Genomic DNA, 21,799 nt, shown 5'->3' with positions numbered 1-21,799 from the left:
GATTTATTGGATTTATATGCCGCCCCTCTCCGCAAACTCAGGGCGGCTCACAACAATAATAAAAAACAGTACATAATAACAAATCCAATGCCCACCAATCTAATTACAATATAAAATTAATAAATTCATAAAACAGTCCCAATATATATAAAAAACATAGTTTTACAATCTGACCAATCAGGCATTTACAGTGGGGGTGTCCCTCTGACCTTCCTGCCAATCAGCTCTATTGGAATAATTGGCGCTAGACCTATGGTTGGGGGTCACCACAACATAAGGAACTGTATTTGCGGCATTAGAGAGGTTGCAGCATTAGAAAGGTTGAGAACCACTGAAGTGGTGAAGGCACCATGGTAGAAACTGAGAAATACAGGTGACTTTAGACTAGTCACTGTCTCTGGACCCTCGACTTACAAACCTAATTGGTTCCCGGGGGAGGTTCGTAAGATGAAAAGTTTGTAAGACGAAACATTGTTTCCCATAGGAAACAATGTAAAATCAATTAATTCGTGCAACAACAAAAAAACGCAAAAAAACAACGCCGCCCGGCTGTCACCTTTTGAAACAGCCGGGGGGGCTTCTCATCGGCCTCCCAAACACCGAACGCCAAACCCGAACTTCCGGGTTCGGCGTTTGGGAGGCCGCCGAGAAGCCCCGCCGCCCGGCTGTTACCTTTTAAAACAGCCGGGGGGCTTCTCGGCAGCCTCCCTAACAGCAAACCGGAAGTTCGGGTTTGGCGTTCGGGTTCAGGAGGATGCTGAGAAGCCCCCCGGCTGTTTCAAAAAGTGACAGCCGGGCGATGGGGCTTCTCGGCGGCGGCGGGTTCATAAGAAGAAAAAAGTTCGTAAGAAGAGGCAAAAAATTTCTGAACCCCGGGTTTGTATCTCGGGTTGTTCGTAAGACGAGGGGTTTGTATCATGAGGTACCACTGTACTCAGCTTCATTCAGTTGCTCAGACTCCATCCTGAAGGGGATTACGGGGTTGTTAAAAGAAGATGGTGACTGTCTCCCAGCCCTAAGAGGTCAGGGGTTGAATCCCAGAGGCCAATTAGGTCCCACAGAGTTGGCCTTCTCCGGGTCCCATCGACTAAACAATGTCGCTTGGTGGGACCCAGGGGAAGAGCCTTCTCTGTGGCGGCCCAGGCCCTCTGGAATCAACTCCCCCTGGAGATTCGAACAGCCCCCACCCTCCTCACCTTCTGTAAAATGTTGAAGACTCACCTCTGTCTCCAAGCGTGGGGGTGATTAAGGCCCCCCCTTTGTTTTCTGACCTCTGTATTACGATTAATTAGGTTGAGTGTATATGATTGCGTAGTTGATGATTTTACTATATTGATTATGTTATGTTAATGGTTTTTAAATTAACTTTTTAAAATTTTTAATATTTAATATTAATATTAGATTCAATATTAAAATGTTTAATATTAGATTTGTATTGTATTGTACTGTTGCTATGTTGTGAGCCGCCCCGAGTCTTCAGAGAGGGGCGGCATACAAATATAATACAACAACAACAACAACAACAATAATAATAATAATCATAAGCTCCTTAAAACCCACCTCTGCCATCAGGCATGGGGGAACTGAGATATTCTTTCCCTAGGCCTTTACAATTCACGTATGGTATGTTTGTATGTATGGATGTTTGGTTTTACAATAAGGTTTTTTTAGGCGTTTTAGTATTGGATTTACATGCTGTTTTTTATTACTGTTGTTAGCCGCCCCGAGTCTACGGAGAGGGGCGGCATACAAATCCAATAAATAAAATAAATAAATAATAAAATAATAATAATAATTATTATTATTATTATTATTTTTTATTTTTTATTTTTTTATTTATTTATTGGATTTGTATCATCATCATCATCATCATCATCATCTATATGATTGAAGAAATGCAAAATTTACACACGCACTCCTGACAATTCAAATAATGTATATCTAAAGTTTCGCATTCGTACCATTATTGTAGGCTGAGGGGGAGAAAATGGTGCACTACTTTCTAGGCGACCCTCGTAGCAATAGCATTACAGTGGTCCCTCGATTTTCCCGGGTTCAAACTTCGCGAAACGGCTATACCACGGTTTTTCAAAAATACTAATTAAAAAACACTTTGCGGTTTTTTTCCCTATACCACAGTTTTTCCCGCCCCATGATGTCATACGTCATCGCCAAACTTTTGTCCGCCTTTAATAAATATTTTTTTTAATAAACTTTAATAAATAAACATGGTGAGTAATAACCTAAATGGTTGCTAAGGGAATGAGAAATTCCAGTTTAGGGGTTTAAAGTGTTAAGGGAAGGCTTGTGATACTGTTCATAGCCAAAAAAAAGTGTATTTACTTCCGCATCTCTACTTCGCGGAAATTCGACTTTCACGGGCAGTCTTGGAATGCATCCCCCGCAAAAATCAAGGGAACACTATATATCATTTAGACTTATATACTACTTCACAGTGCTTTACAGCCCTCTCTAAGCAGTTTACAGAGAGTAAGCATATTTCCCTCAAAAATCTGGGTCCTCATTTTACCGACCTTGGAAGGATGGAAGGCTGAGTCAACCTTGAGCCCACCTGAGTCAACCTTGAGATTCAAACTGCTGACAGTTGGTGATCAGCAGAAGTAGCTTGCAGTACTGCACTCTAACCACTACACCACCGACATGCTCCTGAACCAGCCATCTTGTTTTTTACTTCATGCAGTTGTTTTTTGCTTCTGCACATGCACAGAAGCTGTGTTTTTAGCACTATGAATGAGTGCACCCATGTGGCACCCACACTACATATGAGGGACCGAACCGGCAGCGAGGTGAATCAGAACCCACCCCTGCTAGCATCCCATGATACAGTCCATCAACCATGATTCTTAGTTCCAAAGCAACACTATATTTATCTTGGTGTTATATCTTTTTGTGCATATACAGGGTGCGTTCCAAATTAATGCAATTATTTTTTTAAAGTAATTTATTTATTCATTCATTCATTCATTCATTTATTTATTTATTTATTCGATTTTTATGCCGCCCTTCTCCTTAGACTCAGGGCGGCTTACAACATGTTAGCAATAGCACTTTTTAACAGAGCCAGCCTATTGCCCCCACAATCCAGGTCCTCATTTTACCCACCTCGGAAGGATGGAAGGCTGAGTCAACCTTGAGCCGATGATGAAATTTGAACTGCTGACCTTCAGATCTACAAGTCAGCTTCAGTGGCCTGCAGTACAGCACTCTACCTGCTGCGCCACTCCGGCTCATTGAACAGATTTGCACAAAAACTTAAAATTCTTCAAAGTACTGTCCTTGGGCCTCTACACATTTTTTCCAGCGACTCTGCCATGACCAGTACGCACCCTGGAAGGCGTCTTCAGGGACTTCTCGCAAGGTTTCCATCACAGCTGATTGGATCTCTTCTATGGATGAAAAACGGGTTCCTTTCAGGGCTGGGAACAAAAAGAAGTCTGCTGGGGCGACATCAGGATTATAGGGGGGATGGGGCAGTGGTGGCACCTGGTGTTTGATCAGGAACTCGTGGACTTGTAGCACGTTGTGGCAAGGTGCATTTTTCATCCATAGAAGAGATCCAATCAGCTGTGATGAAGACCTTGCAAGAAGTCCCCAAAGACAACTTCTAGGGCACGTACCGGTCATGGCAGAGTCCCTGGAACAAATGTGTAGAAGCCCAATGACAGTTCTTTGAAGAATTTTAAGTGTTTGTGCAAATCTGTTCAATAAATTACTTTTTTAAAAAAATTGCATTACTTTTGGAATGCACCCTGTAATTCATTTTAAATAGCTCTTTTCTTAGAGAAGCACTGTTTCACTTACCCTGTCATATAAGAAGAGGTTATATTTGCATTGGTCCTCTGCACTCAGGCAAAAAGGATCTGATCATATGTCAAAATGTATTGCTCAGGCTTATACATAAAGAATTTAGTGAACTAAAGTCCAGTACTAAATTGGCCCCAATTACAGTTCCATGGAATTCAAGGGGAGTTAGAATTGTAACATTTGTGGCAATGTAATGACTCTAAGCTGATCACATACTTAACTCCACCTCCCAGCTCTGCCTGCTTCTCACTTACATCTGCAAGCATATTGCATGGATGTGCACAAGAATAAAAATGGATCGATTAAGTGCCATTAACTCCTAATGACCACCTGAGTAGATATTCTCCAGGATGACCTCTCCTGAGTGGGCAACAGATGCATTTTAACCCAAACAAGTGCAAAGTTATACATATTGGGGAAAAGAACCCCAATTATACCTACCAACTGATGGGGACCACGCTTTCTGAGGCAACCCAAGAAAGGGATCTTGGGGTTTTGGTGGACAACTCAAGAAGGATATAATGGAACTGGAAAAGGTGCAAAAAAGGGCAACAAGAATGATCAAGGAAATGGAGCCCCTCCCTTCTGAAACCAGGTTGCAACACCTTGGTCTCTTCAGCTTTAAAAGACAGCTTTTAAGAGGTGACTTGATCAAAGTGTATAAAATCATGCATGGGAAAAGGTGGATAGAGAAAAATTCTTTTCTTTATCACACAACACTAGGACTCCCTAAAGCTCATAGGTATGAAAGTGAGGACAAATAAAGGGAAATATTTCTTCACCCAGAGGGTCGTTGGTTTATGGAATTCACTTCCAGAAGAGGTTGTGACAGCTGTCATCCTGGATAGCTTCAAGGCAGCATTAGACAGATTCATGGATGCCAAGTGTATCGGTGGTTATTGAAACGGATGCCCATGTGCCGCCTCTATGTGGGTTGAGGCAGGCAGGATTCCCTTGGGTCCCATTTGTTGGGGGTCAGAGGAAAGGGAGGGTTTTTCCTTCTCTTTCTGCTCAAGATCCCCATGTACAATTGGTGGGCCACTGTCTGTCACAGAATGCTGGACTCGATGGACTTTGGCCCAATTTAACATGGCTCTTCTTATGTTCTTATATTCCCAAGAAGATGAAAATAAAAGATTTTATGAAGCCCTGATACAGTAGATTTTACTTTTCCTATAAATGCAGAAGAAGGCTGTTGTTCTGTCTTCTAAATATGTCTGTCTGTGTTCCTTCTCCAGAATGATTCCAATGATTGTCCAGTTTTCAATTCTAATTATATTGCACTCATCTCTCGTGCTGATAACCACTGCAGAGGATTACAAATGCTTACCCCTGGTGCTCAGGAAAACTTGCTGCTGGATTAACGAGACCTACCTGGCCCGAAATGTCATCATCTTTGCCTCAATTATGATAAATTTCTTGGGAGCCATCATCAATATTGTAAGTATTTCAAAAGGAAATATTTGTCTGAATGTAAAAGGGAGCAGAAAAAGCATAAACTAGTTATTAAAAGCAACTTTACACAAAGCGATGCCTTTCAGATATGCCCAACCACCAGCCTTTCATTATACTGTGAGGTCTGAGCTACAAACAATTCTATTAGTACTTTCATAATATTCTTTCGTTCTGGCTGGCTATGATGAGAGCTATAATCCAAATATCTGCAAGGTGAAAGGTTTTGAAAAGCTGGTTTCCCAGGATAGTAGCTTTTGGTGTTTTGCACTTGAAGGTATTTAAATATACTTTTCTCTCTGGCAAATGAAAGAAGGGAGGGGGGGAAGGAAAGAAGGAAGGAAGGAAGGAAGGAAGGAAGGAAGGAAGGAAGGGAAAGGAAAGGAAAAGAAAGGAAAGGAAAGGAAAGGAAAGGAACAACAGATTATTCAGATTATTCACTGGCATTTTTGTCCTATGGAAGTGATGGTGAACCTATGGCATGGGTGCCATAGGTGGCACACCGAGCCACATCTGCTGGCACATGAGCCGTTGTCCTAGCTCAGCTCCAATGTGCACATGTGTGCCAGCCAGCAGAGTTTTGGCTGGCACACAGGCTCTGGGAGGGCATTTTTGGCTTCCAGAGAGCCTCTGGGGGATGGGGGGAGGGCGTTTTTACCCTCCCTCGGCTCCAGGGAAGCCTTTGGAGCCTGGGGAGGGTGAAACACAAAACCTACTGGGCCCACCAGAAGATGGGAAGTAGGCCAATTCTGGCCTCCAGAGGGCCTCCAAGGGGGGGGGGACTGTTTTTGCCCTCCCCAAGCATTTGACTTTGGGTGTGGGCACTCGTGCATGCGCGATAGCAGACACACATGCTCTTTTGGCACATAAGGGAAAAAACGTTCACCATCACTGTCCTATGGGAAGATTTTGTTTTCCTAATTATGATTTTGTTCTATACAATACATTGACATTTCTAGAAGCATTATCATGGTCATTATCATGGAACTAGTGTAAATACAATCCAAATTAGCTGAAATTGGCAGAGGGACTAATTATCTGTCATTCTATGCACAGCTAATATTTCTTAGTGTGGGTTCATATAGAGGCAACCAATTTAGACATTACTAAAACCGGAAAGATGAAACACATGTTCTGGGGTACCAAAGTGCTCCTAGATATTCCCTGAGATATCCACTGGCCTCCTGTTTCATCTGCCTGCCTGCCTATCTAGCTATCTAGAGTATCTATCTGTCTGTCTATCTGTCTTTCCTTCCATTCTTCCTTCCTTCCTTCCAGCCAGCCATCTAGCCAGCCAGCCATCTAGCTCGCTAGCTAGCTATTCATCATCATCACCATAATCATCTGTCATCTATTTATTTATCATCTATTTGTTGTCTGTCATCATGTCTGTCTGTCTGTTCATCATCATCTATCATCTATCAATCATCTATAATTTATCTATTAATCATTGATATCTATCTTCTATCTATCTATCTATCTATCTATCTTCTGTCTATCATCTGTCTTCATCTCCATCCTTCCATTCATCTATGATATCTATCTATCTATCTATCTATCTATCTATCTATCTATCTATCTATCTATCTATTCATCACCATCATCATCTATCAGTCATCTATAATGTATCTATCAATCATCTATTTCTATCATCCATTCATTCATTTATCATCTATCTATTATCTGTCATCATCTCCATCTTCCATCCATCTCCATCCATCCATCTATTTATCTCTCTCTCTCTCTCTCTCTCTCTCTCTCTCTATCTCTCTCTCTCTCTCTCTCTCTCTCTCTCTCTCTCTCTCTATCTATCTATCTATCTATCTATCTATATATATATATATATATATATATATATATATATGTATATATATATACCTATCTATCTATCTATCTATCTATCTATCTATCTATCTATCTACTATAATCTCTCTATCATCATCTGTTTATCATCTATCATATTTATACGGCCACTCATTTCAAAAGAGTGTGCGACTTAAAACAAAACACTCTTTTAATATATGTTTTTGAAACATTAAAATAGAAATCTGGCAGTCCTGGAACCATACCACATGGAAAGGATGAATGTGAGCCTCATAAAATTCCCACCGAGAGGATAAAACCCGGGAACTCTTTAGTTTGCTTTGTGATATGATTGAGTGATGATTCTTTTAATATATATTCCAATGCGAGCTTTTTGTAAGCCTGTGCACTACAGATTCTTCATCATTTCAAAAGCGTTGCCCGCTGTTGCCCTCATTATATGAGTTCTGAAGAAGATACAGGGCTATATTTTTCTGCTTTTCCTAAGTGGTTCTTCATTCCAGAGTATTCTCACAGAGTTAAAGGCATTAACACTATTGTCTCCTTTTTTCTTGTGTGAACAATCAAATATTCTTCTTCCTTCATTTTTCAGCACACACTTTGCAAAACAATTGCATCGCTTTTCTTATTTTTTCCTTCTTTTTTTTTGTCCACAGCTCTGGTGTGACTTGGACAAACAACCGCCTTTTAAGAATCAAACTTTCAACTCTTCAGTATATTTTACAGATATTTGCTCGTACCCAGAGGTAATTTTCAGCCTATCGTTTTGCATGAAGAAAAGGCAGCACAATATGTTAGGCTAGGTGCCAATGATGGCAAACCTTTTTTTCCCTCAGGTGTCAAAAATTGCAACCCTATTTGGACAGGGAGTCTTTGCTCATGGTCACTCATGCCCTTATCACCTTGAAGTTCAACTACTCCAATGCTCTCTACATGGGGCTACCTTTGAAGAGTGTTCGGAAACTTCAGATTGTTCAAAATGCAGCTGCCTGAGCGGTATTGGGCCTTCCAAGATATGCCCATATCTCGTCATCACTCCGCGGAGTGCATTGGCTGCCAATCTGTTTCTGGACACAATTCAAAGTGTTGGTTATGACCTATATAGCCCTACATGGCATAGGACCAGACTACCTCTGAGACCGCCTTCTGCCACACGAATCCCAGCAACCGGTGAAGTCCCACAGAGTTGGTCTCCTTAGGGTCCCATCAACCAAACAATGTCGGCTGGCAAGACCCAGGGGAAGAGCCTTCTCTGTGGGGGGCCCAGCCCTCTGAAATCAGCTCCCCCTGGAGATTCGCATTGCCCACACGCTCCTTGCCTTCCGAAAGAGTTTAAAAACTCATCTTTGCCACCAGGCCTTGGGTTATTAAATCTTCCCCCTGACCAATGAATGTTTCTTAGTATGATTGTTGAATGAAATGTTAATGGAAGTTTTTTTAAAATTAGAATTTTAAGGATTGGTTTTTTTAATGTATATTAATTGGATTGTTTACTGCTGTCTCTTTTATATGCTGTGAGCCACCCCGAGTCCTCGGAGAGGGGCGGCATACAAATCCAATTAAACTTGAAAAGGGCGTGTGTGCCCACAGGGCCGCCATCAGGAATTTTGGGGCCCCATACAGCCGAAGTGTCTGCCCCCCCCCCCCACCATTTTAAAACTACTTTATTTTGCGACATACCAATTATGTATTAAATTTACCTTTCAAAAAAAAAATTTAAACCCTGCCACTACAAGGTACACTTGTTTGACAGATTAATAATATGTTAATAATGCAGAAAATATATTCAAGTGACATCAACATATTACATACATATAAATAAATAAATAACCAGAACAGTGCAAATACACCAAATTAACAAAATATTATTATTTTTGCCATCAACAATATTAAAAGCAGCAATAAGATGGCACAAAGGATAAAGACAAAATACTCCTGCATCACACTAGAAAAATATTTGTTTTCACAATAATACCAATAAATAATAGGTAACCAGAAGATAAATTATATGCAATAACATTTAAAACTACGTAAACTCCACCATAGATGTAAAAAGCACAGTGCAAGAAAAAAGAAGAGAAAGAAGAGGGAAGAGCAAAAAACCCTTCCCTCTTCTTCTCATTAACCTCTCCACCTATCTCCTTATAGCATTTTCCAAAGTTTGCAAAATTTTAAAATTGCTTTATAAAAAAGAACATACCCTCAAGTATCATCAAATCCACATTATGAAGCAAATGTGCCAAAAATCCAAGATTTTTTTCTCATACACGTACCTGCTATTGAGTTCCATAACTTAATATATTTAAGCTTTCAAATGTGTAATGTATAACGTCTCTTAACAAATAGCATGTCCGTGGCTCTAAGAGCAACACCTTTTTTTTCCTCTTTATTATTTATTCTTTTTTTCTTAGGATGTTATCATATCTATTAAACATATGGTGAGATATTACTCTGTATGTGTTTAATATAATTTAGAAGGTACAATGTAAAATAACCAACTCCCGCTTCAGATCTTCTCTGTACAAGTGTCAAAATATGATGGTAGTTTTGTTTTTTTTAAAAGACCATAATAGCATTACCCAGCTTCTCCTTTGCATATTCAAATCATTCCACTTCCCACAATGCTTGCTTCTCGAATCCAGGATGGTGTTTTTGATTCTCAAATCTAAAATGGTGAGACGGCTCCAAAAAACATGTCAGCTCCAAAGCAACACATCTTACCCTCACACTTAGAAGGGAACAATTTCGAAAAAAATCTAACGCCATAACCAAAATGTATACCAAATTAGGTCTGATCCAAACTTCATGTTGAGCAGCTATGAAGCTCTTCAGGCAGATTAGAGAAAACTAGGCATTTTTGCTGATCTGTGCTGTGCCGATTGTAACAATTTTGCAACTGAATAATTTTTCAATTTCGACGGGCCCGCACTGCCAAAGGCTCCGTCGGGGCTTCGAGTCCTGCCTCGCGAGGGCCAGAGGGCCCACCTTTTTTGTTGGTGAGGCAGGCAGCCGGCAAGAGAGGGCCGGTACTGCGCATGTGCGACGGCGGGCAAAACCGGGGGCCCCTCATGGCCGGGCCCGGTACACCACTCCCAGTAGTACCGCCCTATCGGCGGCCCTGTGTGCCCACACCCATAATGCAATGCCTTCCCCCTGTTCATACGCGCACTAACAACCCCCTGTGCTGCCCCTCTCGCACATGTGTGAAGGCCCCACTGATGCCTCCAGACTTCTGATAGACCCATTGGGCCATTTTTTTGCCCTCCCTTCAGAAAAGCATCCGGAGCCTGTGGAGGGTGAAAAATGGTCCCATGGAAACAAACTTCTGTTGGCCCGTTTGACCATTTTTCACCCTCCACATATTGCATGATGAATGGCTAAGTGAACTAGGTATGTTTAGTCTAACGAGCCATAGTGGCAGTGGTTAGAGTGCAGTATTGCGGGCTAAGTTCTGCAGACTGCCAATTGCCAGCAGTTTGCCCATTCAAATCTCACCAGGCTCTAAGTTGACTCAGCCTTCTATCCTTCCGAGGTGGGTAAAATGAAGACTCAAATGGTTGGTCGGGCACTACGCTGACTCTGTAAACTGCTTAGAGAAAGCTGTAAAAGCACTATGAAGCGGCCTATCAGTGCTATTGCTCTGGCTAACAAAGAGAAGAGTTAGGAGAGACATAATTGCCCCCAGGCCTGCTCTGTCGGCAGGCCTGGGGGCAATAAATTTACTTCCAACTCTTGATGGCCAACTCTATGAATGGTGCGCATGTGTATCATTGTGATTGCCCTTTTTTTAAGCAACTTTTATGGGGTTTTAGTTTCTGAAAATGCTTTAGTTTTAGATATTGTTCGACTTTATTATTATTATTATTATTATTATTATTATTATTATTATTATTATTATTATTATTATTATTTATTAGATTTGTATGCCGCCCCTCTCCGTAGACTCGGGGCGGCTCACAACACAATAAAACAGTTCATAACAAATCTAATAATTTACAATTTAAAATATTTAAAAACCCCATTATTAAGCAGACATACATACAAACATACCATACATAAATTGTATAGGCCCGGAGGAGATATTTCAATTCCCCCATGCCTGACAACAAAGGTGGGTTTTGAGGAGTTTACGAAAGGCAAGGAGGGTGGGGGCGTTGTATTGCGTTGTATCTATTTATATTGTATTTTTATTATTGTTGTAAGCTGCCCTGAGTCCTTCAGGATTGGGCAGCATAGAAGTTCAATAAATCAGTGAATCAATAAATCAATAAATCAATAATAGCTGCCTTCCAATACGTGAAGGACTTTGGCAGTTCTTATATGAGATTTTAGTTTAGGTCGCTAAAGGCTGATGGCTGATGAGCTAAAGGCTGATGTTTCTCCCAATTTTCTTTATAAAGTATTTCGTCTTCACCGGAATCCTGGCTATGGTGACCTGTGCCGTGTTTCTCCGTCTCAATTCGGTCCTTAAGTTGGCTGTTCTCCTCATCATGATTGCAATCTACTGCTTCCTGACTGAGACCATTTATGCTGCCCTGTTTCTACAGTACGATGACATCAATCATAATGGAGAGTAAGTCTTTCTTTACTTATGCGTTCATTCGTTAGATTTGTACCCCACCTTTATTACTTTTATAAATATATATTTATGGGACCACGTCCTGCCACATACCTTCCAGACACCAATTATATCCTGTCGGGATCAGGGCCAACCTGATACAATATTCCAAATTGCAGAGAGAAGAATTGTAATGACTTCAACCATGTAAAACTGTTTAGTCATGGTGAATATGCAGATTATAATGTAATTTTATTGGCTTACAAAAGTATATGTACGTATATTGCACCTTTGCATAGATGTGGCTTGTGGCTTGGCTTGAAGCAGGGGTGGGCAGCAGGCAAGATGGGGTGGAACACAGTTCCACCGGCGGAAATGAAGCTGTGTACCCTGCTCCAGCTGAACATCGCCCCCACATCTTCCTCCTCGGAAAGCGGCAGGGAGACCAGCACCGTCAGGAGTTGTAGGGGGCCCATTTCCTCACCCCTCCTGTCTCAACAGCTGATCGGCACCCGTTCGCCTAGCTACCCAGCCTGAGGCAGGGGGGTGACCCAGGAAGGAGAGTGCGGGAAACGCAAAACAAATTGTCACCCCAGAGAGCGACACTGGTGAGGTTGTAAGTCAAGAACGTAACAGTTCACTTGAATTATGATGATCATTCAAGCCACTCCCAGCTGGTCACATGGCTGGCAAGCCACTCCTACCCAGTCACATGACCATCAAGCCATACCCACAAAATAAGCCGCATCCACAGTGTGGCAGTAAAAAATTTGGCTGCCCATTACTGGCTTGAAGGTATTGTGGCCTAGTATTTGTGAATTAGTGTGGCTTGTGGTGGCTGAAGACTTGTAGGTAAATATTGAAACTTAGTTGCAAAGTCATGTCCGACCCATCACAAACCCATTGACAATGTTCCTCCAGGCTGTTCTGTCGGGCTCTCTGGTAGACTCCTCCCAAAAATTCACAGATGCAAATTTCAGACATACACACGTTTGAAAATTCAACACAATGTTCTTTATAATGAATTTTCACTTAAACTAAGCCCTCTTTTGGTATAGCAAAGAGCACTTGTCTCCAAACAAACTGGTAATTTGTACAAGTCCCTTATCAGTTCTGTGATACTTAGCTTGCAGCTGTGAGGCAATTCACAGTCCTTCTTCTTTCACAAAGTGAAACACACTTTGCTCTGGTTTAGTTTCAAAGTGGGGAAACATCAGCATACGAAGGTTGAAGTCAGCAAGGCAGGCACGAAACACAACAATCAGATAATCCTCCTCAATGGCCAAACCCACAGGCTGCTATTTATAGCAGCCTCACTACTCACCACAGCCCCACCCAACCACAGGTGGCCTCATTTTCTTTGATAATAATCTCTCAGTTGTTGCCTATGCATCGCTCTCCGCATGCGTGGCTGTATCATTAACTCTTGTTCGGAATCCAAGGAGGAGCTAGATAATTGATCTCCTTCTGAGCTGTCTGCCACACTCTCTTCCTCCCTGTCACTCATGTCTTCTTGGTTAGAGGAGCCTTCATCAGCAGATTCCACCGGGGGCAAAACAGGCCTGCAGCATGTGGATGTCTCCCCCACATCCACAGTCCTTGGGGCAGGAGCAGGGCCAGAGCTAACCACAACACAGGCCTTCCTCTCCTCTACCTGCTCACCCTACTGCTTCAATGACTCCATCCAGCTACCTCATTGTCTGTCATCCCCTTTTTTTACCCTCAGTTTTGCCCAGCATTTGGCTCTTCTCCAGTGAGTCCTTCCTTCATATTAGGTGGCCAAGGTATTCATCTTCAGGATCTGGCCTTCTAAAGAGCAGTCAGGGTTGATTTCCTCTAGAACTGACTGGTTGGATCACCTTGTAGTCCAAGGGACTTGCAGGAGTCTTTCTCCAGCACCAGAGTTCAAAGGCCTCAATTCTAGGTTTCTATATGCGAGGATCAGTTTCCGGTCACAATTCAAAGTGTTGGTAATGACCTATAAAGCCCTTCATGGCACCGGACCAGGATAGCTTCGAGACCGCCTTCTGCCGCACAAATCCCAGCCGCCGGTTAGGTCCCACAGAGTTGGCCTTCTCCGGGTCCCATCGACTAAACAGTGTTGGCTGGCGGGACCCAGGGGAAGAGCCTTCTCTGTGGCAGCCACGAGCCTCTGGAACCAGCTCCCCCCAGAGATTAGGACTGCCCCCACCCTCCTTGCCTTTCGTAAACTTCTTAAAACCCACCTCTGCCATCAGGCATGGGGGAAGTGACACATCTCCCCCTTGCCTATGTAGTTTTATGTATGATATGTTTGTGTGTATGTTTTTTATATACTGGGGTTTTTAGGCTTTTTAATGTAAAATTGTTATTTTAGATTTTAATATTAGATTTGTTACTATATATTGTTCTTATGATTGCTGTGAGCTGCCCCAAGTCTGCGGAGAGGGGCGGCATGCAAATCTAATAAATAATAATAATAATAATAATAATAATAATAATAATAATAACTACTGTGGGACTTCCGACTTCAGACTGACCAAATTCTGAAGCATAACACACCAGACATCTTGATTATAGAGAAAAAGAAAGCATGGATCATCAACATCGCAATCCCAGGGGACAGCAGAATTGAGGAGAAGCTGCTAGAGAAATTAGTGAAATACGAAGATTTAAAAACCGAGCTGCAACGACTCTGGCATAAGCCATTGAAAGTGGTCCCAGTGGTACTTGGCATGCTGGGCGCAGTGCCAAAGGATCTCAGCGGACTTTTGAAAACCATCGGAATTGACAAAATCTCCATCTGTCAATTGCAAAAGCCCGCTTTACTGGGATCGGCAAACATAATTCGCCGCTACATCATACAGTCCTTGGTGCTTGGGAAGCGCCCGACTGGTGATGAAATACGAAATCCAGCATAGTGATCTCGTTTGCTGTATTGTATTGACATAATAATAATAATAATAATAATAATAATAATAATAATAATAATGAAATAATCTACACTCCACACCAGATGTATGCTAAAATGCTGTGCATATCATGTGTGATTATTCCGCAGCCCCTTCTTATTTCTTCATAACAATGGAACAAAATTATCCTCGACCAGCAAAGAGCCTTACCTGAATCATCTCATCTCTAGACAAGATAATTCTGCAGCGATGCTAGAAATATCTCATCAGCTGAGAAAAGACAGGCACAAATGAAAGGGGAAAGCCTTATAATGGCACCCCAAAGAAGAAAGCAATATCACGGATGGTTTGATGTGTCAATCTTTTATTGTCAAAGGCTTTTCATTGACTATCGTGTCAACAGGAACATGGAAATGTAGAGAGGGTTTTATTTTTTTAGCATCAGGTGGAAAACCAAGACAGGAATCACAGCTTGGGCAGAAAGTTTTCATAGAAGGAATGCAAAAAAAAAAAAGCTGTGGCTTTAATTCCAGGTAGAATCTTTTGTAGCGAGAAGTACTGTGTTTTTCTGAGTATAAGATTTGCACCGAAGTGTAAGATGCTCCTTAGTTTTGGGGAGGAAAATAGGGAAAAGAATCTGCTTATCAGATATTCATCTGGCTCGCATCCTTAGTCTGGTCAGCTTCAGCATGTTGGGTTTAACCACTCTACTACATGCTTGCACTGTCTTGTAAACACATCTCTATGGTCAGGTCGCAATTAACTGACCAGTGTGTCACCTTTTGATGACCAAAAGGGGCAGGTACTCTGCAGACTATATAAACCTAATACTAATATCAAATGACCTAAGTGCTAAAGCCCACTGCAACAATATCGCCAAAAAGGCTTCCAGAGTTGTTAACCTGATCCTACGTAGCTTCTGCTCTGGCAATCTCACACTACTGACTAGAGCCTACAAAACCTATGCCAGACTCATTCTCAAATACAGCTCATCTGTCTGGAACCCACACCACATCTCAGATATCAACACTCTCGAAAACGTCCAAAGGTTTTCGAGAGCCCTTCACTCCTCTACTCGAAACAGAATACCTTACAAAAATAGACTAACTATCCTGGATCTTGAAAGCTTAGAACTGCGGCGCCTAAAACACGATTTAAGTATTGCCAACAAGATCATATGCTGCAATGTCCTTCCGGTCAACGACTACTTCAGCTTCAACAGCAACAACACAAGAGCACGCAACAGATTCAAACTTAATATTAACCGCTCCAAACTTGACTGTAAAAAATATGACTTTAACAATCGAGTTGTCGAAGCGTGGAACTCATTGCCGGACTCAGTGGTGTCAGCCCCCAGCCCCCAACATTTCTCCCTTAGACTCTCCACGATTGACCTCTCCAGGTTCCTAAGAGGCCAGTAAGGGGCGTACATAAGTGCACTGATGTGCCTATCGTCCCCTGTCCAATTGTCTTTCCTTATCTCATATATCATATATTTTCTCTCCTTCTCTTCTCCTTCTCTTCTTTCTTACTTTCTATCTTTATATATATTACTTAATGTCTATTTTCTTTCATATGTATTGTATATTGGACAAAGAATAAATAAATAAATAAAATAAATAAATAAAACCCTCTGCAGAGTAGATGCTCCCCCCTCTTCTGAACTCTTTTCGCCTCGATGACCCTTCCTTGTCCACCTCCTGTGTGCTCCATTGTCCTCGGCTGAGGACACATGTGTGAGATGAAATCCAAAGCCATCCTCACACATGGGACCATCCAGAAGTTATTAATATGGACTGGAATATAAACATATCTGCCTGCAATTTGTAATTGCATGAATCAACATAATTGTAAGTAAAGATTGTATTTTTCATCTTTATGAAGGAGTGGTCATTCATTGCTAACAAATGAGATTCTGAACCACGTGTTATTTCTTGCCATGCTAAATCCGCTGCAAATTAAGCCAGCTGAACTCTGCTAATACAAATAATATTAATAATAATCAAAATACCCAACACAGCACATTATTTTATCCCCTGGTTAGGGATTTTTAAAAACCTTATTCAGAGAGAGTAACAATGAAAGAGCTTGCAAGCCAGTAAGAGCTGAAAAAAATCATTAGCACCTGTTTAGGGCTGGAAAGAAACATTCAGAGCAAATAGAGCAATGGAAAAAAACCTGCAAAGACTTAGAGCTTGGAAAACATTCTTCGCAAAGAGTAACAATGAAAGAGTTTGCAAGTAAGAGCTGGGAAGATCGTGAGGGCTGGAGGGGGGAAGCTACATTCAGAGTATAAACTGCACATGAATTTTCAGCCTCTTTTAGGGAGGAAAAAGGTGAGTCTTATACTGCGAAAAATACATTGGTTGCATAGTTGCAACCTGGAATCTTGTGGGAGGGAGTGATGGAAACTTATCAAAGAGGGACATTCCCTGAGAGTAAAAACAATCAAACAGTGGAACAACTTGCCTCCAGAAGTTGTGGGTTCTCCATCATAGTTCTATAGTCTAAAAGAGGAAGAATAATAATACTACATAGTTTTTGGGGGCTTTATTTGATACTGGTACATGACTACCTCTCAAAGTGAATCACAATCTTGATCCTTTTACTAAGAGAACCCCACAGAGTGAGATTGATAGTTTATACGCAATTATATTTGAATGGATAACTCTTGTGGCCCGTTCACATCTAGCACAATTAGTAAGTGGCCCAGTAATGGTCACTTAGTCAGTGACAGTAGAGGTATGGTACAGGCGTCTTGTGTTCCTGGAACCTCAGACTCACAGCGAAGAGGACGTGGTGTCAGAGCCTGAAGAGCAACCAGGGCCTTCTGCACCTCCTGAAATGAGTGACTCGGGAGAAAAGGAGGAGTGTTTTCTGGATGCTAGGATTCGAAGGGCCTCTAGGAGGCATGATTGGCTACTCAGAAGGAGACTTACTCGTGAGTAGCACTGCTGGCTACTGGGCCACATCCTCAGGCTATTTAAGATGGAGTCATGTGATGCCTCAGTGCAGAGAACAACGTCATTCATCCTAGACATCTAGTTTCATTTCGGAAACGTGTCTTGGGTTTAAAAGAACCACGTTCTTGGCTTTCTTGATGAGCTCCAGACTTTCAGCCAACTCCTGTAAGTCTCCAATAAGAAACCTACTACAATCTAGTAATTATTTGCTGTATTTATCTATTCCTGAGACTCTGGCCAGCTGCTAATACTTTATAATCAGTGCGGTGAAGCCTTTGCTATATTTCACCTATTTTACAAAAGATTCAATCTGCATAAGACTATTGTATATAGGAAAACCTTTATTAATTAATCTGGTGGTGTGCATCTGATTTCTGGGGGGCTTGGCACTGGGACAGAACAGATAACAGTATATGAATTTTCATCCAGTTGAACTTTGCAACATGGTTCAATTTTCACCATCCACAGGCTTCATGCCTAAGGCAAGATTAGAAATCACAGTTTCCTGGTGGTTGGTCCAAAAACACCCAGCCAACTGTTATGTCTAAGGCAGGACTAGAACTCACAGTTTCCTGGTGGTTGGCTCAAAGTCACCCAGCTAACTTTCATGGCTAAGGCCATACTAGAACTCACAGTTTTCTGCAGGTGGTTGACCAAAGTCATCCAGACAGCTTTCAAGCCTAAGGCAGGACTAGAATTCACAATATCTTGGTGGTTGGACATGATCGAAACATTTAAATATGTTAAAGGGTTAAATAAGGTTCAGGAAGGAAGTGTTTTTAATAGGAAAGTGAACACAAGAATAAGGGGACACAATCTGAAGTTAGTTGGGGCAAAGATCAAAAGCAACATGAGAAAATATTATTTTACTGAAAGAGTAGTAGATCCTTGGAACAAACTTCCAACAGACGTGGTTGGTAAATCCACAGTAACTGAATTTAAACATGCCTGGGATAAACATATATCCATTGTAAGTTAAAATACAGGAAATAGTATAAGGGCAGACTAGATGGACCATGAGATCTTTTTCTGCCGTCAGTCTTCTATATTTCTATGTTTCTATGTTGGTCCAAAAACACCCAGCCAGCATTCATGCATAAGGCCATACTAGAACTCACAGTCTCCTGGTGGTTGGCTCAAAGTCACCCAGCTAACTTTCATGTCTAAGGCCATACTAGAACTCAAAGTCTTCTGATGGTGTGTAGCCCAAAGTCACCCAGACCACTTTCATACCTGATGAATTAAAAACATAACAAGAGAAAATGTCTTTTAGTTTAAGCTTTGCTCTTCTCTTACAGGTTGCTGTGGGGTGTTTTTAATCACCACTTTCTTCTCTCTTTTTTCTTCTCTCTCTCTCTTTACAGCACGGATTTCCTGGGGACGAAAGAGGCTTCCTTGCTCCTGATGGCTATGTTTCTGTTAGCTGTGTTTTATCATGGTCAACAGGTAAGGCAATTTTTTCTTTTCCATTTGCACATTCTCCCAGCAGAAAATATCTCCCCTTGCTCTGCTAGACCCTGCCAATCATGGCTCCCCTTTGGAGCAAATAATTAAATATCAGACCAAGATATTTAATGACCTTCAATAATTGAAGACCTGATTAAGCTTAAAGAGAGGGCCAATTAAAATGAACCCACGGCCAGGTCCGTGCAGCTCCTTTTTTATTGCTGTGAAAATATTATAAATAGAAAGCTGTTTCAGAATATCTTACCTGTCTCTATTCAATTTGCCCTAGCTGCGATATTTAAAATTAATTTAAAATCCAAACCAGGGCGCACAGAGGCTACGGGAATGGCATATTTCCTGTTAGGGATCTGTAGAAAAAAAGGAGTTTTTAAAAGAATTAAAATTGCAGGAAAGGAATATCTTATTACATAATGCAGGCATGTCAAATTTAAGACCCAGAGGCCAGATCCGGCCTGCGGGGTGCTTAGATCTGGCCCATGGCCCCAACCTGAAAACATCGAAGGACAGGCCCGTAGTGCCTCTTCCAGCAAAAAATAGAACTCAAGAGGGCCTCATGTCACCTTCCCAAGCTCTGTTTTCGCTGGCAGGCCACTCCAGGAGACTGTCACAACCAAAAATGGAGTTCAGGACTGATGGGGCCTAGTGCCCTGGGAGCTTGAGGGTCAAGGTGATTGTGAACCCGCTGTATAGAGCGCTGGTGAGACCACATTTGGAATACTGTGTTCAGTTTTGGAGACTTCACCTATAAAAAGATATTGACAAAATTGAACGGGTCCAAAGATTGGCTACAAAAATGGTGGACGGTCTTAAGCATAAAACTTATCAGGACTTAATAAACTCAATCTGTATAGTCTGGAGGATAGAAGGAAAAGGGGGGGACATGATTGAAATGTTTAAATATGTCAAAGGGTTAAATAAGGTTCAGGAGGGACGTGTTTTTAATAGGCAAGTGAACCAAAGAACAAGGGGGCCCAATCTGAGGTGAGTTGGGGGAAAGATCAGAAGCAAGGTGAGAAAATGAAAGGGCAGTTTCTGTTTTCCAATGCTGGGTGTAAATAATTATAGCTGCCGTCATTATGTGCAGTATAAGATTATTTTTATTTATCTTTCCTTTTACAATCCCTAACAAAAACAATTCCGGTTTTAGTTCTACTTTTTGTTCTATAATGGCCTCTAACTAGTGTTGGGCGAACTGAACCTGCACAATTCGGGTCCGTACCTGAACCCAATTTGTGTTTTAAATTTGTGCCGAACGCCGCAAAAGCCACCGCCCGGCTGTACTCTGCTGAGAAGAGGAGGAGGAGCCGGGCACCGGTTGTGGCAGAGGAAGGCTAACACTGTGGAGCTGTCAGCCGGTCGGGAGGCTGGGAGGGAGGCACAAAAGGAGCTGGGGAATCCCACGAAGAGATTCCAGGGATGGAGCTTTGACATCACGTATACCGGCAGGTTGCTAAGAACGCCAAGGTGATCACTTCCTGAATTCCATCCTCCCTCCATTATTCTAGTGCTGCCCCCGGAATCCAGGAAGTGATCACCTTGGTGTCCTTAGCAACCTGCCGGTATACATGACGTCAAAGCTCCGCCCCCGAAATCCCATCATTTTTAATTTTAACGGATTTTTAATTTTTATTTATTTTTATTTTTACGAAAAAAGAACGCCGCAGTGGCGCTGCAAACAAAGGGAGGTCCTTTCATGTAATTTTTATTTTATTTTTACGTGAAAGGACCTCCCTTTGCTTGCAGGGCCACTGCGGCGTCCTTTTTCGTAAAAATAAAAATAAATAAAAATTAAAAATCCGTTAAAATAAAAAACGATGGGATTTGGGGGGCGGAGCTTTGGCACCACGGACCGTTCGGGTTCGGGTTGGGGTTTGTCTGAACTTTGCGTAAAGTTTGTCCGAACTCGCTGAACCCAAACACCGTTGGGTTCGCCCATCACTACCTCTAACCATCTTTGAATCTTTCTCCAATATTTTTTTGCCCCTGGGCTCATCCACCATATGTGGTAGTATGTCCCCTGATCATGTTTACATTTCCAACATTTAGCTGTTATATTTGGAAACATCTTTGCCAATCTTGCTGGAGTTAGGTGCCATCTATAGAACCCTAACCCTAAGCATTGGCATTTAAAAAAAAATTGTTTAACAAATGGAAGAAAACCATATTTCTTTAAAGAGCCAAGAAATATTTAGCAGATGCTATTTCGGATCGTTATCTATGCTTTAAACGAAGTTTAAACAAAATGAAATTTCTTTCAAGTTCAGCTTGACTTCTGGTGACTTTCATGGACACGTCAATGTTGTTTTGTTTTTGGCAACACAAAAGTGGTTTTCCATTATCCTTTTCTGATCCTCCCCCGCCCCCCCTTTTGTTATTTTATGTAGTTTACAAGCCTTGGACCATCCAAATACTGACCGCATCAAAACCTTCTTATGCTATTGAGATCCATTAAGGTCTAATAGATGTTGCCAGCTATCTAAACCTCCTTCTTATCTTGTTTGTTTGGAAAAATATTGTAGGTTTATGTGTTCCTTTTGGCTTTAGTGTAATTTGATGATGTTACTGGATACCAGAGTGCAACAAAATGATTTTAGAAGCATATAATATTCAAGTTCAAAAGCCACTGCTTCTATTTCCCAACAACTCTTCAAAGAGTATCTGATTTGCCACAAGGCTAATGAAGTCTAATGCAATCCTTGTTAGCATTATTATTTTTTAATATAAATGGAGGACTTTGCAAAAGATATCATGCAGACCCCTTGACTGTAGGAGAAGAAACCTCTAGAAGAAATGCCAGTTTCTGGATTTTCTAAAAACAA

At 41.6% G+C, this 21,799-nt stretch overlaps 1 protein-coding gene across 1 annotated transcript in view; it reads left to right on the top strand.

Moving 5' to 3' along the window:
- ADCY8 (adenylate cyclase 8) overlaps positions 1-21,799 on the top strand; it is a 167,898-nt gene that overhangs the window by 125,831 nt on the left and 20,268 nt on the right. The window contains exons 10-13 of the mRNA XM_070748307.1: positions 5,064-5,265; positions 7,758-7,847; positions 11,502-11,674; positions 18,878-18,959. Of these exons, the coding sequence (XP_070604408.1) occupies positions 5,064-5,265; positions 7,758-7,847; positions 11,502-11,674; positions 18,878-18,959 (547 nt within the window). The remainder of the gene's footprint in view (positions 1-5,063; positions 5,266-7,757; positions 7,848-11,501; positions 11,675-18,877; positions 18,960-21,799) is intronic.

This window comes from Erythrolamprus reginae, chromosome 3 (genome assembly GCF_031021105.1).
Source record: "Erythrolamprus reginae isolate rEryReg1 chromosome 3, rEryReg1.hap1, whole genome shotgun sequence".
Taxonomy (NCBI): Eukaryota; Metazoa; Chordata; class Lepidosauria; order Squamata; family Dipsadidae; genus Erythrolamprus; species Erythrolamprus reginae.
This window is presented reverse-complemented; position numbering and strand designations above follow the sequence as displayed.